A 15,599-nucleotide genomic window follows, 5' to 3' on the forward strand; every position below is an offset into this window, starting at 1 on the left:
ATCAAAGTGTAAAAAGAAAATAAAAAAGTAAGCAGCTCAAGGAGTTTATCATACAATATTTAGTTGATAGTTCATTGTGGATATCTCTTCTCTTGTAGATACGTTATGTTTTATTGCCACTTATACTTTTTAAATTAATCTTTTCTACGTTGATAGTGCTGTCAATTTTGAATGAATAACAACTATGCAAATTTTGAATTTAAACTCCAATTTTTGCAAATGTATTATGGATCGATGATAGGGTACTGCCAATATATATAAGATTTACTCATACTTTTTCACTTGTACATTATGCTTTATTTGTTTGCTTAGCATTTTTTTTTTTATATAAAACATCATAATTTCATTAAAGTTTATACTAATGGCAAAAGTTATATCATCAAACATGCACAGATATCAAAGAACATGTAGAATGGATTCTACAGATCAAAAAACAAATCTGAAAAATAGATACTACAAATTTGAAGAACATATAAAAATTATTATATTGTAAAGCTCTAAAAATATTTTAAAATGAGATAAAATAATTGTAATTCCAAGAAAAGAAAATCTATGTATATTTTCAATCACCATTGCTGCTTGATAGCTTCAAGTCTAGATATTATGATGAGATCTATCAAATAGACCTAATTCTTGATCTGATGATTAAAATTTGAAAAAACTTAAATCTAATAAAAGAAAATTTTTAAAAATATGTAAAACTCTCACTAGGAATTCCTAGGGGAGAAGAAAATTCTCACTGAAAAAGTTTAGGAGAGAAGAAAACTCTCACTAGATAACCCTAGGAGAAAAGAAATTATTATTAAGACTAGAAGATATTTTATTCACACAAACAAACAAAAAGAAATTATACAGAAGGCTCCTTACGGAAAAAGATTACAAAAAAAAAAAAATCTTATCTATTTCCCATAGGAGAGTTGGAGGAAGTTTTGACTAGAAAATGTTTGGAGATCAAGTGTGGAAGCATTCGACCTTTGCAAATCAAGTGTGAAAGTCACCACGCACCTATAATGCCATGCAGTTATGCATGATGAACTTCACAAGTCCATAAACACAGATCACCACTAGTATCTCGCAATTGAAACCATCCTACCCAACCAGGTTGGCAACTAAATACCACTACCATGCCTTACTCTTTTTTACCAAAGTTGAGGAAACTCAAACTTTTGTGTTTATAAACCCTGAATCCCCGAACAATCTTCAAAAGCCGGTAACTTTTGAAGACGTTCAGGGGACTTATATACACTAAACCCAACCCCCCCTTTCCGATGTGGGATAGAAAACCCCACAGGATGCCTCGCTGCTAAGAAGTAAAGACCCCCCAAACCCCCTGAGAATGAGTTTTCTGTCTTTTTTACCAAAGCTGAGGAAACTCAGACTACCATGCCTTACTCTCTAGTAAACATTTGGTTTTATGAAAAAAAAAAAAAAATTTCACAGAACTCTTTATTGATACTATAATCCTTCATAGATTATTGATACTCTTTATTGATCATGTCTATGTATATTTTCCTTACCTACCATCAACGTACTGTGAATCAACAACAGGTGATGAATTAGGTGAATGGGTAGGTTTTTCACAAATTTAGACGTTCATCAAAACACTCCAGTCAAATGATTATAACAGTATTCAGACACCAAAATTGAAAGTAACTTATGAAACCAAAAGATTTGCTTACTACAATTGCAAACCAACTATAATTTGATTATTGTCAACATACACTTTTAAGTCCAATAATAAGCACATTAATTATTTAATGATAAGGTTGAAAACTCGAATAGAAATAATTAAATCTCAAGTTAATTTGTCAAATATAATTAAGTTGAAATGTTAACGTGAATAGTAATAAATATAAATTCTAATTGAATTATATCTATTCAAAATGTAGATATTGAAAAGTCTACTCAAAATAATTCAACATTATAAAGAAATGCTAAATGCAATCTAATTTGGGTCATTGAACACATCTAAAGTAATGCCAACTCCACGAGACAATACCAAATCCATATAGAAAGCAAAAGAGAAAACTCAAAATTCACCCATAATACCACATATCAGTAAGGGGAATTGCTACAGTAAATTTGGACCTCTACTTTATGTTATAGTAAGATAAGATATTTGATAATACGTTGTAGTATATTTTTAGTCCTTCAGATAAACATTCAATTAAACACCTTGAAAGGGGACATTTTATAGTTTTATTCCCAGAATCAACATAGCGCTTAGAACAAGTAGTACCAATGCCCATTGATTTTAGTTCGGCCTATCAAAGCCCATCTCATGTCGGGCCTAAAGAACAAGACATTAAACTCCGATATAGTTGGGCCACCCCAGTTTAGTACCACTACTACCCTTTTTCTGTCGTCATTCCCCTCTCCTTCCCTGAAGCATTCTCAGTAGCCCTTCGCGTTCTTCTTCTTCCTTATGCAAGCTACACTCGGGCTTCTCATTCACCCTCTTTTTCTACCTGCTGCTCTTTTAAGGGTCTTGAAGGAGACAAGTTTCAGCTAGAGATTTTGTATGCAGGTTAGTTTCTTATTGTTTTTGCTGTACTTTTCTTACTCTGATGATTTTGTTCAATAGACTTCATTTATTAATGTTCTTGGGATGTTCTTGGCGGATTGTCATAGTCTTTCCATTAATCTTTTAGTAAAGTAGAAATGTTTTTTGATTTGATCCTGAGTTGAAATTGGTCGACTTAGACAATTAGGCTGCATGTTTTACCCATTTGATTCTTCCTGAATTGTCCTCAGTCACCGATTTGGGAGTCTCCGACTTGTAGGGTATCGTTATCAGAATGGCCTGCCAAGTTTCGATGATGAATTTTTGAAGCAAGGTTAAAAGAGAAATTCAGTGCATTGATTATTTTGCAGAGATTTTATTTAAAGCTCAAAAGTGCAAGAATGATGGCACTTTTTGCGAGCCGAGGTATGCTGGTTGAATTCATTTAATTCCTGAATGTTTTCCCGTTCTTTCTATTTCTTTAATCATGAGTTTGTTGATTTATTGGAACTCTAAGTTTGTTTCTGGTAGCTCACTGATCATACTGATCATAATTGGTACCGCAGGATTAATGTTTCAGTCTGCCTCAAGATGCTTTCGTGTGATTGCCTCTTACAGGAGCTTGCCATTTTCAAGTAATGGACCTTGCAATCAGGATGGTGGATCAGCTTCTTTTGGAAATGGGGTTAACCAAGAATATTTGGGAAAATCAGAGGGTATATGGCAAGAAGCGGACAGGGTGTGCCAGATCCTGGAGAGTGGATCTTGGGGGCCTTCAGTTGAAAATGCTTTATCTATGTATGATGAAAAACGTCATTCAGAACTAGTTATTGGAGTCTTAAGGAGGCTGAAAGATGTTCAACAAGCGCTAAACTATTTTCGGTGGGTTGAGAAGAAAACTGACGAAGCGCATTGTCCGGAGGCATACAATATGCTTCTCATGGTAATCGTGAAGAGTAAGAGGTTTGATCATGTGGAACAAATTTTGGAAGAGATGGGTCTTGCTGGGTATGGCCCATCCAACAGTACCTGTATTCAGCTAATAGATAGCTATGTCAAGACTCGAAAATTAAGGGGAGCATTTGATTGTATTCAGACAATGAGGAAGTTAAAGTTTCGCCCTGCATTTTCAGCTTACACTACCCTAATTGGTGCCCTATGTACTGTTAATGAACCTGATCTTACGCGGGCACTCTTTCTTCAGATGCAAGAATTAGGTTATGAAGTGAGCATTCATTTATTTACGACTCTTATACGAGTATTTGCCAGGGAAGGTCGAGTTGATGCTGCTCTCTCGCTTTTGGAGGAGATGAAAAGCAACTCATTGGATGCAGACATTGTTCTCTATAATGTGTGTATAAACTGCTTTGGCAAGGTGGGTAAGATGGATATGGCTTGGAAGTTTTTTCATGAGATGCAAGCTAATGGATTCGTACCTGATGAAGTTACATATACGAGTATGATTGGTGTTCTCTGCAAGGGTAACAGACTGGATGAAGCTGTGCTCCTGTTTGAACAGATGGAGCAGAATAGGGCAGTCCCATGCGCATATGCTTATAGCACTATGATCATGGGATATGGATCTGCTGGAAAGTTTGATGAAGCATATAGGTTACTTGAAAGGCAAAGGTTAAAGGGATCCATACCAAGTGTAATTTCATACAATTCTCTTCTAACCTGCCTTGGGAAGAAGGGAAAAGTTGATGACGCATTAAGGATCTTTGAGGAGATGAAAAAAGATGCAGCACCTAATCTCACAACTTATAATATCATCATTGACATGCTTTGCAGGGAAGGACAGTACAGGGCTGCTTTAGACGTTCGAGATGCCATGAAATTTTCAGGCCTGTTTCCCAATGTATTGACTGTAAATATAATGATTGACCGTTTGTGTAAGGCTCAGAAACTTGATGAAGCTTGTTTTATTTTTGAAGAAATGGACCACAAACTTTGTATGCCAGATACAAGGACATTTTGCTCTCTTATAGATGGCTTGGGTAGGCATGGCAGGGTAGATGATGCATACAGGTTATATGAGCAGATGTTAGATTCTGATCGGGCTCCTGATGCTGTTGTTTATACATCCTTGATTAAGAACTTTTTCAGGTCTGGAAGGAAGGAAGATGGGCACAAGATTTACAAAGAAATGGTTTCTAGAGGTGTTGCCCCTGATCTTTTGCTCCTTAACACCTATATGGATTGTGTATTCAAAGCTGGTGAGACAGAGAAAGGCAGAGCTTTGTTTCAGGAAATTAAGAATCTGGGTTTTACTCCAGATGTGCGGAGTTATTCTATTCTGATTCATGGTCTTATAAAAGCAGGCTTTGCACGTGAAACATACGAGTTATTTTATACAATGAAGGAAAGAGGGTGTATTCTTGACACCCTTGCTTATAACACGGTAATTGATGGATTCTGTAAATCAGGAAAGGTCAATAAAGCTTATCAACTGCTGGAGGAAATGAAGGTGAAGGGTCATGAACCTACTGTTGTCACTTATGGTAGTGTTATTGATGGGCTTGCAAAGATTGACAGGCTGGATGAAGCTTACATGCTTTTTGAAGAAGCAAAATCCACAGGTGTGGAGTTAAATGTGGTGGTTTACAGTAGCCTTGTAGATGGGTTCGGGAAGGTGGGTAGAATTGATGAAGCATATCTGATAATGGAAGAATTGATGCAAAAAGGATTGACGCCGAACACTTATACTTGGAACTGCTTGATTGATGCTCTCGTGAAGGCTGAAGAAGTAGATGAAGCTCTTGTCTGCTTTAATTCGATGAAAAACTTGAATTGCAGTCCAGACTCAATAACTTACAGCATTCTCATAAATGGGCTTTGTAGGGTGCAAAAATTCAATAAAGCCTTTGTTTTTTGGCAGGAAATGCAGAAGCAAGGTCTAAAACCCAAACTGATTACTTATACCACTATGATATCTGGGCTTGCAAAGGCCGGAAATATACTAGAAGCTGATAAACTCTTTGAAAGGTTCAAGGCAAATGGAGGTGTACCTGATTCAGCCTGTTATAATACTATGATAGAAGGGTTAAGCATTTCAAATAGGGCATTGGAAGCTTACCAACTATTTGAAGAGACTAGGTTAAGAGGTTGCAACATGTACACAAAAACATGTATTGTTCTTATGGACTCTCTGCATAAGGCTGAATGTCTTGAGCAGGCAGCAATCGTGGGTGCTATTCTGCGGGAAACAGCAAAGGCACAGCATGCATCTAGATCATTGTAACAATGGATTGGTTGCTGTTATTAGCGACTGATCACAATCTGATGTGTAGTTTTTATGTGTTTATTTCTTTGAATAGGTGGGCTATCTGGACGCATTATTTGTATAGTTTAGGGCATAGCAATATAGGTCTAAATTGGGGATAGAATCACACAGTTAACTACATAAACTGGTTGATAAGAGGATAAGTGGCACTTCACCCAATAAACAGTTTATCTATTTTCTTACCAGCTTGACTATACTATTGCATCATAATACATTTGAAAAAAAAAAAAGTATAACAATATTATATTTCAATATGTGGTCACAATTAAAGCATAAGCATAACATTGTCAAACAATTAAATATTCAATTCTAATACTAGTTCAAGATTAATTTTTTTTACTTGCCAAAATATGGTTATCCATTATTGACTATTTCTCTATTCCACCCCTCGAGCGGGACAAATGTTCATATTAGGATTTTAGCTGTTCCTTGCCGACAGTATAAGTTAGGGACTAATATTGCCGACAATAAGCAATCAAGAGCTAATTATATCTAAACTAATAGAATTTGAACCATATTTCATTTCATATAAAAAAAAAAAGAAAGAATAAAGATATATGCTAAAATACACTCAAAAAATAAAGTTTTAAAAGTTAATGTAGTTAAAAATTTCATCTCAAAGCATAGGAAGTAGATAAATTGCTTAATTCAATAAGCAAGAGCTAATTAGGAGTTCAATTGAGGTAATACCATTGGTTCTTTTTTCTCCCCACCTATAAAACAATTAACTTAATTGATGTCTAGCTCCTAAGTATAGCAAAGCAACCATAAAATGCTACGACGAAGTTCTAAATTTAAAGAGTCCAAAAGAAAGAAAAAGTAGAAAGCAAAAGAGCTGCAACACCATTAAGACGTACACTAGTCATTACAAAGCCATCTAGCAATGCTTGCCCCAAAATAATTTGGCACCAATTAAACCATTGCCAATCAGACTAAACTAGACCCAACCTGATCTTTGGCTCGAAACAAAGATGAACTAGTGGTGGTTTGGTTTAACCTTTCTGTCCAAGACTATAATCAAATAGGTTTTGCAAATGGCTTGAGTTCACTAAATAAATTGGTATCAGTTGCCCTTCAACAATCTATCTACAAAGACATGCTTTAACAATGATCTAACTTAACCTATGGTATCAAATTCATCTCAAAACTTTCAAATCCAACAATTATTTGCCAAAAGTGAATTTTTAATATTTTAGAAGCATAAACATTCAGCCATTAAGTTGAAAAATAAGAAAAATCCAAAGTTTGGTAATGTTGAGAAACCAAAACTTTTTGTAAGCTACCATAAAACAACTCGAAACAATTTGATGGGCATCTATTTAGGTAAACAAGATTGTGGATATCATAAATTTTGTGTCCAAAGATAATACATTCTAGTCCATAAAAGTATTTTTTATTGTTTGTATTATAATTTGGTAGAAAAGAAAATTTTATTATTATGTTTGATTTGGAACAAATAAATCTTTATTATCTACTATACTAACAAACTTGAGCGAATGATTACTAAATTAATAATGCATACATTTTTCATATAGTGGCAATTCTTTTATTATTATTATTATTATTATTTATTTACACATTTACTTTATTCATCAGTCTCATGCTTAATAGTGTCATAAATTGCCACATTTTCATAAGCGGCGAGCTTTTGAAAGATAAAGGTATAACAGCACTACTTGATAATTGTGCTAAAAGAAAAAGAAAAATACTATACAAAATCAAAGTGAACCTTTCTTATCTCTATATATATATATATCATTCCATGGAATGGTCCTTTCAAAATTTATCACTAGAAGCATATATGTACTTTAGTTGGTATCATAATAATTATTAAACCTGAGCCTAGATATTCAATCGGGCATTTAGAAAGGAAGTGATAGATACATTAATTTCGGTCTATGGGATACTACATAACTTTGGGTCAACCATTTTGAAACCGAGTTTTTCAATTCAAAAAGTTATTGAACCAATCCATGGATCCTGGACATTACAAATGATATTAGAGCAAATCTTGCATGATCTTTGTATGAGATGAGTCTGGACTAGTGGTGTTATGATTCCGATTACATGAGGGAGTGTAAGGAGTGATCACTTGTCATAAGTGTCAAAAATTAATTATTGAATTCCCAAAACTTATAGTAGTGGGTGTCCGGATTGAACCCACGGGGAGCAATGAGAACTTTGATTTTTCTCTTTTGAATCGATGAAAATAGTTAGTGATGATTAAGAACAGTTTAAAATAACAATTACAAAAGTTAGCAATAGACGAAAGCCAAGCCAAGGACATGAAAATTTTACTTTGATTAATCATCAATTCCTAAAGTCCAATCGCTAGTCAACTATTTGCCATTTGGTCTAAATTATCCCAAACACCAGTAGTAACTCATAAGATTCTCTAACTTCAATAATTAGAATAACACATTCAAATTGTATTCTTATTATCAGACAATCTAAGTAGTAACGTAATTGCAAGTTAGTTTAATAACAGCATTAAAGACTATGAATCAGTCAAAGATGATAATAACCTGTAACGCATGCAATTATTCAATCAACACCACGATTCGTCTTAAGGTTTTATAAAAAGGTAAGCAACTATTAGCCGAAATACTAATGCAAGACAATTACATATCAAAATTAGTGTTTTGGCATGAATGATACATATAAAAAAGAATAATTGACCATTGACTCTACTAGATATGCATAAACACATAATAGAAATCAAAGAATAGCAGATACTTAGTCAATTAATGATTGAAAAAATCAAACCAATTTCACAATTCATGGAGTAGCCGCTTCAATCCTTGGCTTTAGTAGAGAGATTAGCTAGACGCCGTCATTGCAAGAGTAATAAAGATGTTCATAAATGAGTAAAGACTAATCCTAGATCCTATGAGAAATTTATCTTACTCTACCTCTGAAAAAGCGAGTAATCTCCAGAGAGAATTTTTCTTCTGACGTACTTCCCTTCATTACCTCCTTCGTATGTATTTATAATATAAAGTCCCTGTGATAGGTTTTTTTAAAATTGGAGTCGAGTGGACTACTTGAAATTAGAAAAGCACATGTCTAGACATTGTTGAGCCTTGATCGGGCTGTATGATGGGTGCCCATTATCATCAGATTCTCAACTTATACCAAAATCATTTTCGAGGTTGAACAGGCCTTATGTTTGGACCCCATCTTGGCACCCATTATCTTCCGCTCTTTTGAACTTAGAATTTTACTTCCAAATTGAGCTTCTTTGACATCATTTTTATCCTAAATGCTTTTTAACCTGTCCAATTATAAAATACACCTAAGTAGCACCTTTGAAAATACTAGGAGGCATGAACGCGCTTCGAGCGGTGGAAATGTAAAATGCCCTACCCAATTTTGTATAAAAAAACAAATTAAATTAAATGAGCATTTGCTATGGCATTGTTTATTACAATTTATATCATATATCTTATATCAAAAATTATGAAACATAATATTTAAATATATTTAGTGACCCACTGGTTCAACCACTCACCCCCTGGTTGAACCAGTGACTCATTGACCTACCTCTTTCATCGAATTTTTTTGGGTTGCCCTACCCAATTTTGTATAAATTAAAAAGCAAATATATGAAGGAATAGAATAGTGATCTATACCCAAAAGGTGTGTCTGATTATTAGTAAAGTCCGAAAATGATAGATCCTCAATTATGTAGCCTGTGCCATAGTTATTAAAATCGGCCCCAAAAAAATTCGATGAAAGAGGTAGGTCAACGGGTCACTGGTTCAACTAGGGGGTGAGTGGTTGAACCGGTGGGTCACTAAATATATTTAAATATTATGTTTCATAATTTTTTATATAAGATATATGATATAAATTGTAATAAACAATGCCATAGCAAATGCTCATTTAATTTAATTTGCTATAGAATAATTAATTCATATAAGAATCAATAAAACATAAATTTATTTAGTAATCTACCAAACTTCAAGTATAAAATTTTATCTATGTTTAGTGTAATTATCTAGCTTATTTACGAATTTTAAATGCAAAAAATTATTAAAAATAATATTTGTCTTTAAAATGAATTATGTAATATGTTATTTTTGAAATCCATTTTATAACTTATAGAGTTTGGGGGTCATAAGTTTTTATTAAAAGATTCCAAATAAATTTGTTTTAGAAAAATTAAAAAAAAAATAGAATTGACAAAACATTTATATATTATAAGAAAGCTACTCTACCAACATATGGCAAAGTGGTCTTGTGGTAAGTATACTATTGCACATATCAAAGGTTTGGAGTTCGAATTCTAGTAAAGCTAACTAAATCTTTTTCACAAAACCTGGTTCGTGGACAAAATCGGCTGGGTTCCTGGTTTAATCCGGTTGAACCGTTGGGTCATTGACTAGTCAATGGCTTCTATGTTCAAATAATGTAATTAGAAACCTAGCCCGGTCCAATGGCTGGTTCACCAGATTGACCGATTCGACCATCGGGCAGGGTCGGGGTTTAATAACTATGGTATGTGCAGATAAGCTTGTTGTATAATTTGTTTTGCATGCATGCAGAAACCATTTGCAAAAGAAATCTCAAAGACTAAATATTAGTTAAAAAAAAGGACACCAAAGTAACAAAAAAAAATACTTCAAACATTCATTATCAAAGTTTCGTTAGTGCAGCCAGTAGATAAACATCAATTTGTCTCTAAACATTCATTTTCAAGATTTGATTCACTAAACAATTACAATGAGTTGCTAAACACTAAACTTCTAGTGCTACAAATACATTTTTCAAACTAGAGCTCCTTGTTGTATAATATCAAGAGCAAAAGTGCAGCATAACAGGTCGATTTTGTTGGAATAAATTCAGCAAATTGCATGCTTGATCCAATGGAAAATACAAAGTGCCATGGATACAACTTTTCTATCGCTTTTCGGTTGAACACCAGCACAGCAAAGGAAGTCTTGGACTGTGGAATAAAGAGTAGTATTTGACCATTTCGTAAATCATGATCAATAACAAAATGGTTCCAATTTTGATCAAAACATCTGCCAGTCATACCAATGTAGTAGTATTTATAACCATTTGTACCAGTTATAGTTGGTGTATTATTTTCATTTAGTTTTAGATCTACAAATTTTGATAGATCCTATAAATGTACGAAAAAATGGTCATAAGTAAGTGGACACAAAAAAAGAGAGAATTTTAATAAAGTGAGAAAACACAAAACAATACCATCTTGTACTTGTACCTAAATAGGTAATGGTAAGGGGAAAAAAAGAAGCATATACTTGTGTTTGTAAAAGATTTCGGGACTGATATCAGACTGAGCTAACCTTAATAGAAAGAGCAATACAGTTTCTACAATAGACATAAAATACTAATCAGTGAAAACTAATAGTATAGCCAATTTATTCCTAACAAAGTAGAACAGATTGGCACAAAGATGTGCATATAAGTAAAAAGGGATTCACTAAAAATAGTTAGAATAAGATCAAAGAAAATACAAAGAGAAGAAAAAGATAAAAGAAATCCCAACATGGGATTTTATCTCAAAAAAAAAACCCTAACCCATATAAAAACCAGGAAAAGACATGAGCATGAATATTATGCCACTTCTAGTGAAATTCTTGTAACAAGGGCCAAAAAACAATAGCAATTCAATAAGCAAATATAATGATTCAACCTTCCCTAATGAACTCCCTCTTCTCTCTTCTGTCTGCATGTTTACAATTTGTCTTTTAAATTAATTCCCCTGTTAGAATTTTTTCTTGATTTAGGCCAAGCCTACCCCAACTGCAGCAACAGGCTGTTGCAAGTTTCGACCTTAAGCCTAACTTACCAAATAGTATACAAGATGATAAGCTGCTAGAATCAAGCACTGGGATTTTGGAGGAATAGTCATTGCTTTAGGATTAATACCAAATAGTCATAAAAAAACATTCACTAGTATTTTATCAAGACAAATTCATTCTGCAATGTAGTCCTTTTATCAGCCTAGTGTTGACCATGAGCTGATGTCCCCCTAACTGAATGGACATAAAGACAAATGTCTTGCACCCTTTCTTGTGAGAATTGACAAGGTAGTAAATCCATTGAAGAGAAAAAAGAATCTTACCCATCATGTGATGCAGAGCTAATTCCTAAACCTGGCTTAAAGGCCAAGCCTTGAACATGCAAAATGAAGAATATTAACACAACTATAAATCATAAATACTACACTGACAAATTTGAAAAGTAAACGGTCAATAAAATTGTTCATGGCTATCATAGCCATCGATGCTAATAGGCCTTCACACATGCAAGACCACAAAGAAAGATGTAATCTTAGCAAGCATTGCTTCATTATTCCAGTTGACCCCGCTCAAGCCTAAGCATTAGCACACCTCAACCACAAAATTCTCCTCGCCCAACCAAAATTTTCTATTGCTGAAACAGTGTCTTTTCCTCCACCATAATAAGTACTATCTAAGAAGGTCCAGTAAAAGATTGATATTTTATTTTTCACATATCAGTAATGACAGTCTATTTCCAACTTATGAATTATTATATAACTATCATGCTCCATGCACTTGAATAGATCTCAATTTCTGTTGAGGTAAATTATCCCTCAGCCTCATTGCTTGTTTTTTCAAAATTTGGTCTCTTTATTTACCTAGTATCACCTATATTTCTAGGTACGATTATCAAGCCAAAAAACCAAAAGTTTGACAAAAAATTAAGCAGTAACCAAAAAATAAGAAGCGGTTTAAATGATCTAGTAGAGAGATTCATATTGAGATAAAGCGAGGAAAGGAGAGCACAAGCGCATGATGCATGTCCATTGAGCAGAAAACAAGATGAAAAAGAAAACAAGTACTAAGCTAAAGAACACGAATGTTCATATATTCAATAGGAGCTGGGAGGATGAACAAAAAGAAGGTCAAGATTAACCTGTATGCCCCACATAAGTATGTACACAGCTCCTCCTTTTCCACAGCTTTAAGGTTATGTCACTTGAACCTGAGTATCATAGCAAACATTATTTATCAACCGCTCGCATTGTATTTAGGGGAAGAAATTCTATTATCAGACATTTAGTATTTTGACATTGCAGAGAGTGAAAATAAATTGGCCCAAAGATGCAAGAGCTAAAAATTGGTACTTCTAGAAAATTCTAATAACATAAATATGATATCTGCGCCTGTAACAAGCTCCGCTTGGATTATTTCATTATGTGCTTCCCAAACCTCAACCTGTTGGACTTTCCTCCATCTTCTTAATGTGCTGAGATGATGAAAGTAGTATATCAAATATCATACTCAATGCCAAATAGGTCCTAGCCTTCCAAAGAAAATATTCTCATCTTCCAGTCAGTTTAAACAAGAGTCTTTTTTACTGAAGAGAAGGAGAAAAAAATTATAATCGTCGAGTAAGGGGAAAAAGAAACAAAATGAAGAATTAAAGGACTACACAGATGACTATCAACAAACCAAACAGCAAAAAACTCACAAAATTAGAAAAAAGAAATAAATCTTGAACCCTAGCATAAAAACATAACAAACACACAAAAACACACATGTTAAATATAAAATCACATCAAATTAACATAAATTTAAACAAACATTGAATTGTCTCCCAACAAGTGTTTCTTTATAGTCATTAGCTTGACTATTTAACCTTATTTTTCAAAGAGGTTTTGTTAATGAATAATCCACCATTTTAAATCGTGGTACATCAATAAATGATGGCTCGATAGCAAAAGTCACATTTTCTAATGATACGAGAGAGGGAAGAGACTTACCTATCTCAAGTATTTCATAGATATTACTTTGAATATGTATCATTGGAGAACTCTGCAAAGGAAATGCTACGGGAATTTCTTAATAATATTTTAAAACCTATACTCTCAATACGTTCTTCAAAAGGGGTGAAAAATGAGTCGTTAATACTCATCTCATGAGATTCAAAGTTAGTGTTAAAGGTATTATAATGTGAAATAGACATTTTTTCATTAAAACACATATTAGATGTACCGTTTTCATCAAAATGCAATCTATTTTAACATACAACATTTTCACCATTCATGCTAGGTTCAATTTGCATATGATTAGAAGAAATAATTTCATACAAAACATGTAATTGATCTTGTATTCTACCAAAATGAGAAATTAATTCATCTAACCCTTCTTCAACCCTATCAAAATGGTTAGAAGTCGCATTATGTGCTTCCCAAACCTCAACCTATTGGCCTTTCCTCCATCTTCTTAGTTTCAACCGCTCTCATAACCTTGAAAGATTCCTGCAAATTTTGAGATATGATTATTTTCAAAAGAAGTAGCTGAAAATTGTTTGCTTTATGGGTTTTACACTATTAAAAGGAGAAGACTAAAGAAAAGGAGAAAAAGATGAGACAAATAGAAAGGCTTTCAAAATCTTCTAATAGAGCAACAAGAGAAGGAACAGGAGCAGTAGAGGGATAGGAATAGGGAAAGGAAAGGAAAGGGAGAGAAAGTGTGAGGAAGAGCAATGGGAGATGAGAGGAGATGACTTAGAGTTCGAAGGACTCTATTAAGTTAAACCCATGCCATGCACTAAACAAAGGAGAAGGAAGGTCACGTGATGAATGGAAATCACATGTTCGATGCCGAAAAAGCATAACATCCTTCGCTCTTTTACTACTTATGTAGAAAATATATATAAAGTCCTGGTGATGGAATAATTAGGACACTTCAAGGAGCTAATTATTGTGTAGGGTTAAATATTACATTCAATGACGACGACCTCTGGAAGTTGCAGGACTAAGTGCCACATTGTCTAGCACACAACTAAGTGAACAGTTTATTTGATCTAACTTTATGAGGATGTAAAATTCTTAAGTGGGAGTAGGTGCGAGACTGTCGATTATCTATCCCACATACAGCATTTGGAAAGTATGGCCCTGTTTTGATTGAAGAGATTTTGAAATACTTGTTTATCATATACAAATCTATAGTAACACACTCCAAAAATAACTCTAAAAATATTCAATCTTAAATACAACTTACAAAAATATTTTTTAAAATCATACCATATTTTTTTCTTCTACACACCACCACCACCCATCTCTCCTTTTCTCCAATTTCTTTCCCCCTATTTGCCCCTCCTTCATTCTTCTTCGTTCCCTTTCCTTCTCTTTCCTCCCTTCCTTTTCTCTCCTCCATTCCTTTCCCTTCTAGCAGGCCCTCCTCACCCTTCCATGGCAACTCTAGTCACGACTAGATCTCTGATGACAATCGAAGTTGCCATAGAAAGGAGATGGGAGCCGACTAGAGGAGGAAGAGAAAGAAGGGAAGAGGAGGAGGAATGAGGAAGGAAAAAGGGAAGGGAAAGGGAGGTAGAGGAAGAGAGAGAAGAAAGAAGGATGAAGAAGAGAGGAGAGAGGAGGTAATGCCGATGGTAGGTGGTAGTAATGGATGATGGTAGTGTTATTTTTATTTTTAAAAAATATCCCAAAAGATTATAAATTTTAAAAGCACACCAAACTACATTCTCAAAATACCTCCAAAAACATCTCTAAAATGATTTAATAATTTTTAATAAAAGTTTTTCATATATTCCACTATTATAAATTTTTTAAAAATACCCCACAAAGCACCTAATCTATATGGAGATAGTGATTGATATGTTAATTCTGGTCCATAGGCTACTAAATAATTTGGATTAATTATATTTACCTCCCTTGAGATTTGTCCATATTACTAAATAAACGTTGTGGTTTGGCCAAATAACCAATAGCCCCCTTATAGTAACTTTTGTTAATTTAGATTAACGGATTTAGTGAAAAGTCCAAATTGCCACTAAAGATGTTCTGAA

At 33.9% G+C, this 15,599-nt stretch overlaps 1 protein-coding gene across 2 annotated transcripts; it reads left to right on the plus strand.

Moving 5' to 3' along the window:
• The first annotated feature begins 2,340 nt into the window (after window positions 1-2,340).
• Window positions 2,341-5,968, plus strand: LOC113724646 (uncharacterized). Of its 2 annotated transcripts, none has more exons than XM_027247539.2 (3): window positions 2,341-2,527; window positions 2,755-2,929; window positions 3,070-5,968. In XM_027247539.2, the coding sequence occupies exons 2-3, from the start codon at window positions 2,905-2,907 to the stop codon at window positions 5,742-5,744; spliced, it is 2,700 nt and encodes an 899-aa protein (XP_027103340.2). In that variant the 5' UTR covers window positions 2,341-2,527; window positions 2,755-2,904; the 3' UTR covers window positions 5,745-5,968. The 2 variants fall into 2 exon arrangements, with proteins under 2 accessions (XP_027103340.2, XP_027103334.2); XM_027247533.2 differs by having other exon boundaries at window positions 2,784-2,929.
• Window positions 5,969-15,599: the final 9,631 nt, after the last annotated feature.

Source organism: Coffea arabica, chromosome 1c, assembly GCF_036785885.1.
Source record: "Coffea arabica cultivar ET-39 chromosome 1c, Coffea Arabica ET-39 HiFi, whole genome shotgun sequence".
NCBI lineage: Eukaryota > Viridiplantae > Streptophyta > Magnoliopsida > Gentianales > Rubiaceae > Coffea > Coffea arabica.